This window comes from Stegastes partitus, unplaced genomic scaffold (genome assembly GCF_000690725.1).
Source record: "Stegastes partitus isolate 25-593 unplaced genomic scaffold, Stegastes_partitus-1.0.2 Scaffold52, whole genome shotgun sequence".
Classification (NCBI taxonomy): Eukaryota; Metazoa; Chordata; class Actinopteri; family Pomacentridae; genus Stegastes; species Stegastes partitus.
In genome coordinates, this window is record NW_007577783.1 from 999321 (window position 1) to 1008171 (window position 8851).

The 8851-nt window shown below is 43.3% G+C and overlaps 1 protein-coding gene across 1 annotated transcript in view; it reads left to right on the forward strand.

Moving 5' to 3' along the window:
* The window catches only part of LOC103352811 (protein sidekick-2), a 332816-nt gene that overhangs the window by 223602 nt on the left and 100363 nt on the right, over positions 1–8851 (forward strand). The window contains exon 2 of the mRNA XM_008275471.1: positions 3854–4013. Within this exon, the coding sequence (XP_008273693.1) occupies positions 3854–4013 (160 nt within the window). The remainder of the gene's footprint in view (positions 1–3853; positions 4014–8851) is intronic.

An 8851-nucleotide genomic window follows, 5' to 3' on the forward strand; every position in this document is an offset into this window, starting at 1 on the left:
TATTAGTGGTGGCGGGAAGCCGTTTTTCACCATTTTCTAACTTTCATAGAATAATTTTATTACGAGGAAAATATCGGACACGGTTAATGAAAAATAATCAACGCTCGCAGCCCCCAGCGGTTGTGTCCCCGGAGTGTATTTTCTGCCACCGTGTGCCGATTCCACAGCGAGATAACAGCGGCGAGCTCTCATGGACTTCCTAATGAGAGGGACTACTGGAGATATTCATCAGTGATCAATGTGTTCTTTGGCCTCGCGCCTCCCCCCGTGGCTGAGCGGGTATCTGTCTGTGGGTGATACAGTATTTGCGCTTGTTTGCATATGCCTCCCTTCCTCCCTCCCTCCCCGGCTGCCTCTCACCTCGTGCTCTTTTTATCTCCCCCGTCAAAGATAAAAGCGAAGCGCGCATCGCCAGGGAACAATTAGTCTCGGCCATCTCCGATCACTATTGCATGTCTCAATTTCCCTCATTTTCAGACTATCTTCTTGTGTGCCATTAACCCACACTGCTTTGGGAGATGCCCAGGCACTCTAACTCTAAAGGCAGCTCAGTCTATTTTACATTTTATCTCTATTTTGCATCTGTTAAGCCCTCTGCCTGCCATGCTTGCTCTCTCATAAATCATTTTTCACTCATATTTTCTTCATCACTTAACCTAAGTGTTCTTTTTTTTTTTTTCCTTCTTCTTCTTCTTCTTCTTCTTCTTCGGGTTCATTGTGTATACTTTCTTTGCTCCGCCAGAGTCTTGGCTTCACAGTGTGACTTTCCGATTAGCTGTGTCTATGTTTTGGCTTGTTTTTTTGAGGGGGGGGGTTTTTTTTTATGCTTCTGCTGTGTGAAGGCTTTTCTTCATGTTTGACTAGCTTAAGGGATCAGATTTTAACAGAACACAGCACAGCCAGAATGGCAAGGGGCCCAATTTTGAACTTGAAAACAGTAGGTAGTGATGTGAGTTGAATCTAATGGATCAATACTGTGTGGTATTTTATTGAGTCTCCTCTGTCTTCTCGTGTTTGCTATAAATATTTATTTATGCGGCCTACAGGCTGGCGCCGCGCTCAGGTTATCAAAAGTCAGAAGTCAAACCAAAGAGCTGTTTATAAATATGCATCAAGAAGGTGCCGGAATTTATGAATATTCATCTTCTCGAGGATTTGTTATGCACATTTGAACCGCAGACGACTACTGTTCATCTGCCCATGGTTTCGCTTGATTTTCTTCATTATGTATCTTTGTGCGTGCCGTGATTAATCACCTTGGATCTCTGTTCAGTGAAGGCGACAGCATTTCCACTTATAGATTTGAGAAATTGTTCCGAAGTACTTCAACATAAAACTTAATGGTTGGACCTGTTCTGTGGCCTTCTGAAATAACATCATTAGTCATCTGGCTGTTTCATAACTTCTCTGGAGATGCACGTCGTCGCGAGTTCATTAGGTACATCTGCCATTGCTAAACTGGTACAAAAGTCCCACTACGATCCTTTTGCAGATTCATATGAGCTTTACACTCGAGCCACGTGAGTTTATAGAACACCAAGAGGAACTGTCGGTGGTTCGCAGTTTACCGAAGTTACAAAAACTTCAAATATGGCCGAACCAAGGAGGTGTTCAGGGAACGATTCTGACGCACCAGATAAGAAGGAAAGATGACAGTCGAAAGAAAAGATAAAGAAATAAGCAAGTGTCGAAAGTGTAACTGTTCTCACTGCCAGTAGGGGGAGACAGAAGACGAATGCTTTTAGACACATTCAACTTCTCCTATATTTAGCATATGCTAAGATGTTCTTCAGAATTTTTGCTAAAAAGAGCACATCAATGAAAATGTCCCAGTTGAGTATTTTCATATTAAAACATCTAGAAGCTGTGGATGTGTGACAACATTGTGTTTGATAATATTAGGACTGAACAAGCACATAATTTCAGTTTTTCATTCAAATACTGTGATTTGATCTAAGATATAATATTTTAAATCAAGCTTCAGTTCAATAATCATTTCATATTATTGTACAGTACAGGTGATGGAAGCTTGACTGCTACACAAGGAGGACGGTATGAATTTGTAAAACTACTAACTTCAACATTTTAACTCCTCAGTCATACGTAGTGCATCGTGTACTGTGTCTTATCCTGATTTCGATGTCTATGTGATTATTTGTTTAGCCCTGTTCCACCTAGTATTTGTTTAACTAGTACATAGAAAGCGAACCTGTACCCCAAAAATGATGTTTCTATACAATGAAACTGCCTCCCCAATTACTTCCCATCATATATTAGATGTTGGGACTCATCCTAAACAGAGAAGAAGCTCAATAAAAGTTTGGAAAAGGTCGGATTTTAACCCAAAACATGCTTGTCTATTTATGTATCCTAAACTTAACCACATAGTTTTGGTGTCTAAACCTACCTGAATAAATAAGAAAGTAAACAGAAGGTTAAAATGAAACTTGACACATGATCCAAACCCCGGTTTCCTGCCTCCCTACATGACTCCTTCAAACTGGAAACCTCTCCGACTACATCACAGTCTTAACTTTCAGCGAGGGAATTTGAGCAAAATTATGCACCTTTCAAAATGTAAATGCAGTTCGCTTGTAATGGTATGTAATTTTTTTTTGGAGGCTGGGTTGCACAATGAAGTGTTCTCAGGAAATTAGGCGTGTAGCTCCGGAGGCCTCGTGGTGAATCTGAATCGGTGATTGAAAGCGAAAAGCTTGTAAATCATCTCAGGTTTCTCACTCCGTTTCACTTTCATCGCCTGTTTTCCTCCCCATTCCTTTCACTCTTATCAGTCTACCTCCAGTGGATTTGTCGACCCGAAATAGAGGAACCAAATATCAGCACTATACATCATTTTGACAGTTTAATTTCAATGCCTGATTATCAGTCAATTTGATAATTATATTATCCAACCATCCAATTAATGTGTTCTATATTTACAATGATCATCAAGTAAGCTCCCCCATTTTTGCATCATCCATTAACGGTGAGATATTACAACCGCGAGGGTCCCTGGCAGTTTGTCTGTGAGGCTTTTTTTTGATTGAGATATAAAAAAAAATCTGTCTGTTGCCACATCCAATGCGAGCGTCGCCCTGCGGAGAGGTTCTCGCTGGTCTTCCTCAATCCATTCCTTCACACTCAACAGAGCGTGTTCGGGAAACACAGAGAGAGCGAAAGACAGAGCGAAACGGAGTGGAGGCGAACGAATGATGAAAGGATTTCATGCCTCCTCCTTGGCTTTGCTCCTCTCCTGTCTGCTCTGTCTTTCCCAGAGGAAAGTGCTGCGCTGTGCCAATGAGTTAGTGACACAAATACACAGAGCAGGAAGATGCAGGGCCAATCCTTCATGACTTGATGCCTCTGCTTCCTCTTCCCTGTTAGCCAGATATCTCTGACACTCCCAGCGCAAGTCACAATCACCCCGCACAGGCAGCAGTGCATCACATGAGATTAGGGAGCTCCAAATGGGACATGTTCAGAAAGGGTTTCCATCTAGAGCCTGGCATCGTGGTGTTTACTTTCCAGTGGTAGCAGCATTTGCTTTGTCTTAGATAAGATCTTAGTGTCTGACCGTATACAGTCTGATGGATGCGTGCATCACATACGGTTACATCTCTGTTCGCGTCATCCAGTTTAAAGGATTTTTACGTTGTTGGAGAGCTGCTTGCGCCTCGTGTATGCCAAACCTTTTCAGAATTAAAGTTCAGGACAAATAAATGTGCTTCCCTCTCTTGTGTCTCTTAAACTCCCACATTTTCACATGTCTGCCTTCAGTGTTCTTCATCCAGATGCTACTGAGGCCTGGTTTAGTCTTATCAAAAGGATTAATTCCAAACTGTTTTCTTTGCAGATGACGTGCCTCCCTACTTCAAGACAGAGCCAGTTCGTAGCCAGCTCCACCTGGAACGCAACAGGCTGGTGCTGACCTGCATGGCGGAGGGAAGCTGGCCGCTGGAGTTTAAATGGATCCACAACAGCACGGAGTTAACGCGCTTTTCACTGGAGTACAGGTGAGTGCAGGTGTATTTACTTTGATTAGGAAAAACAAGAAAGTGTTACAGACTGATAAGTGATAAATGGGGTAAATTAAACGGGACAGAAGTCTGAATTTGCCAACACAATAAACGTATTTGTTTTAAATTGAGGCAATATATAGAAAATCATTCTCATGAGAAATTTCTGAGGGAATTTGCACGAAGCTGTTTCAACTAAATGTACGAAGAATCTTTCCAAAGTGCAGGACAACAGTCACTGCATTCTGGCTTCATCGTGGCCACGTTTCTGGACGTTTATTCCTCACTGTGGGTTCATTTTTTTACTGCAATATAAAGTCCTGCACCGGTATGGTAACAGCACAACCACTGCTACAAGTAGAAATAACTAAAAAAGGTCTTCTGTGCAGTTTGAGACAGTTAAAAGGCGATGATTCACGCAAAAAAAAATGAAACTGACAGTTGAATTTCTTTGATTATTAACTAAATATAAAAAACCTTGAGTGTCCACAAGTGTTGAAAATACTAGAGAAAGGAAATGGTGCCTCTACATACTATCAATATTTAACTACTCGCATTTTTTGATTAGTTTCCACACTTGTCTCCTAAATCTCTCTGCAGTTAAGCCCCGTTCAGCTGAATAGTCTGTGATTTTTTTGCCATGCGACTGTTGGTTGCAGCTTAACAAGCGACGGCTTCGCGGTTGTGCCAAGGAGAGCAGAATTTTTCCGTTTTTTTATAGAAACTGATTCGTCCAAATGGTTCATTTTTTGATGAATTTGTAAATGAGACGTGTAGAATAAGATGATTCTGATGAAATGCGATGATTTTCAGCTTTAGATCTGATTGATTTTCCAGATGGCTTGGTAGCCACGGATGAGTTGAAAATCTAATGATTCTCTCTGTTCTACAGGGTACAGTGTCTGATAAATAATGTAATTCTGGTGATTTTTTAAAAACATTTTAAACCCACTGGCAGGGTTTGGGGCTCCAAAGGTTAAAAGAAAACATCCAAACCCAACCTTTAATTAGTTTAAGCTCGTTTAGAAGCAGCAATCGCAGCATGTGTCTCATATGGTGTCATGACGCTACTTCTTAAACCATTCGATGTAGATTCAGAGCGCCAAACGTCTTCTTTGTTCTTTTAACACTAGTGTAGTTAATGTTCTCTCTCTCTGTAGGGCCATGCACATTTCCAAACAAACTTGGTTGTACAGTTTATCCATCATGCTGTAGCCCAATAAACAAAGAAATAGCGTTTGCAATTTAGCTTTTTCCCTTTTATTGCCTCTGCCTCCCTCCTTTCCCCTCGTGGCTCGGTGACCTCCATCACTCTCTCTGGAGAGGCCGCGAACAAGTGAAAGGCGTGAATGAGGGATGGGGCAGCAGATAAACCGTCTTTAATGGTAACTGGAAGATCCTAATCATGTGGCAAACATTGCTCTTATCTCGGGGAGCAGTGTGTCTGCACCGAGCGTTTTCTGTGTGTGCATGTGCCGAGCGCAAGACGCCGGTGTAAATGAAGCACTGGAGGATTGAAAGGAAGCCTGCTGACACACACTCAGCTGATCTTAGCTGAACTGTTGTGTTCACATGCGAGAGAGTGGAAACAACAGAGGCCGAGCGTAGCGGCAACATCAGCCTTGTTGATGGAGGACCTTTCTCTTTACAACCTCTGGAGACAGATAAGACCAGAGCGGGAACAGCGGGGTAGGAAGGGCAGAAGCAACACACGGATGCCGGAACAATTGATCAGAATGGACTGTACTTGAGATTAACACTGTCTGCTGGAGCCTCGGGGCCGCTGCGACTGTGCTGTTGGCTGAGTGATGGAGTGATGGTGATTAAACAACTACTGAGGCGCAAAGCTGAGCGAGGTTCTGCATGTGTCAGTGTGTGGAAGCCAAAAGGTAATCACAGAAAGTAAAGTTAAGACGACAGAGGCCAAGGGCAACACGTAGGAGGTGCGACACGGGGGCATTGGCTGCTGATCACACGATTCAACGGCCACGAAGTCATGAAGTACATCATAGTGTTGCCCAACACTAAAGGCAACGCTTCAATTGGTCTTTCTTTTTCCAGGTGCCCTCTGTCACCGAATGAACCTCCAGCAAGGGACGAACATCAAATTTCTGTTTATCTTGGGGAAAAACTCCAGCAGAAATCCTGTCCATGCTGAAGGATATGTACAGGAACAGTGTAGTTGAGTGGAACAAGAGGTTCAAGATGAGGCGGGACGATGGGGAGGAACAGGAACTGATGTCAACATCCAGAAGGTCTAGGAACTGGTGTGACGATCAGAATGATGGCTGAGCAACTGGGACTGAATAGGGAGTCGGTCAGGACTGTCTTATACAATCTGGGCATCTGGAAGATATGTGTGAAGCTGGTGCCCTCCAAGGATCAAAAGACCTGCCATGTGTAGCAGGACGTTATTGGATGATTTGGGCATGCAGACTATCTTCGGTATATTCTGTGGTCTGGGTGGCGCCGGTATCTTCCACTGGAGGCTCGAGCGCTTGGTTTCAGAGTCGGACTGGAAGACCCAGGTCTCGTGGGTCTCATTGCTCTCCAGCTGCACCAAACTGTACCGGGACACATCCACACGGCAGGTTTTTGGTCCTCGGAGGCAGGCTCTTTGTGCAGATTTTCCAGATGCCCAAATCGTCCACTAAAATGGTCCTGACTGACTCTCTAATCGATCCCAGTTGCGTCAGTCTGCAGTCATTCTGAACCAGTTCCTTGACCTTGTGGATTTTAGCATCAGTTCTTGTTGCGGTTTCCTGATTTTGGGTCATCCTCTATGACATCCAACCCAATTCTGCCGCTCATAGACACATGTACGGGACATTTTCATTCGTCCTTTAGGATGGTGAAGGTTTCTGCTGGAGTTTTTCCCAAGCTAGCCAAGAATGTGATGTTAGTGTCTTGCTCAAGGTTCATTCTTCGACAGAGGTCCCTCGGCTGGAGCTGTGGAAAAAGAAACGACAATAGATCAATTGGATTGCTGCTTTTCTCCTACAGTGTTGTTGTGTTGGGCGACACTATGATGTCCTTCATTACTGTGCGGCTGCTGCATCATATCAGCAACCAATGTCCTTTTTGTCACACCTCGCACGCCTTCCTCTGACTTTGTGTGATTGAGATCTGTTCATTTCCCCATGTGTTTCTACTACTATGTGTACGTGTGGATACGCAGCCCTGCTTCCCTCCTCAAGTCGGCCTTTCTTTTCGTGCCAGGAGAGTATTTGAGCAGCGCAGACCCCCATATTAATGAGGTTACGGTAGAGGTCCCCAGTGCTGAGTGCTGCTTTAAATATTGACACCGTGCGACTTGACCTTGCGTCCTCTGGCAACCGATCAATACCGCAAGGCCTGTGTGGGCATTATTATTCAACATGTAGGTGTGTGGCGAGAAAGAAAGAGTGCTGCTGGAAGAGGTAAGCAAGTGGCACAGTTTTAGTGATCTGCCGTTGGGAGTGCCACTCTGGGGAGGCTCAGCATCGACTGCTGTCACGTAACGGCAGCATCACCTACATAGCATCCAGTTGCCAACTAGCCGCACATTTTCACACCGCGCTGCTTCCCTCCAAGAAATCAGATAGATGTATCATCAAATTAGAGCTCAACTTAGTTAAGATTGAAGATCCCATCCGATACGATTAAGGTTTTTTTTTTTTTTTAGCCCAATAAGTATCCGGATCACTTCGATAGCCTTCAAACGCACATTATAGTCGTACAGCTTCCTATCGCACAACCAAATCCTCAAGGGGTGACTACCTGGCACTGCACCAGCCTTTATGCTGCCAATTAACCTAGAAACTTAATTAAGGGAGTTAATTATTAATCAAACCTCAGGAGTAATTTTTTGTTTGTCAATTGGTTTCTTGGCAGGGTTGGTGAAGTGTGGCCTTTTCTTCTGGGAATAGGAAACTTTTCCCGCAGTTTTCCTTCTGTAATGAGATGGACGGGCAGAATGTGAAAAAAAAAAAGCGCTAAAGGACTTTACAAAGGCAGAAAAGGACATGTCATCTAATCAGCAGGAAAATGAAATGGCGTGATGGAGACGACACGACCGTCGCAGCATCGCCGGTTCGCGCTGATCGACTTTGCGTCTCTTGTTGTCAATTTTTGAGGAGTGAAAATGAGTTTTCCCTGCAGTACAATTTACAACAAAAGAGCTTTTTTGGGGTCAACTGTAGCTTCTTCTTTTTTTTAAACAAGACAATATAAAGAAATGAAAAATGAGATTAACATTTTGACAGCTAACGTAATAAGATCGCTCCAGTGACGGCTCATCTCTGTAAATGTGTGATTGTGTTCAAATATTACATTTGTATTGTTTGCAAATTAAGCAATAAGCAGAGACAGCAGGTGGATATTTACAGCGAAGCACTTGTGTATTTCCTGAAAAGTCTCTCTTCACAGTTTTGATCTCGTCCTCACGCCTCCTCTTTGTTCCTCTTGTGTGCCTCCACTCGTATTTGAGCGATCATCAGGCATCCGTATCTTCTTTTTTTTTACGCAGATATAATTTCATGGTAGCTCTGAACAAATTAACACAAGTTCAATACAATATTATTCCGTGTCTTGCGGGAAGAGATGACAAGCTCAGTGTGCTAACTGGATGGAGATGAAGGAAAAGCTGGGAGATGTATGTGTGTGGGCCTTCGCACTTCACACTCCGACAAACACGGCGGAGTTTCAAACATTTATCAAGTAGATGTTATTTTCAAACTTTAACGCTTTGAACCTCAACACTTGTCGCTGGGTTTGAAAGTCATGTCATATGTTAAAATTGAATAAATTACACCATTTATCGGATCTGGAAAAAGGTAAACAAAATCTTTTTGAAA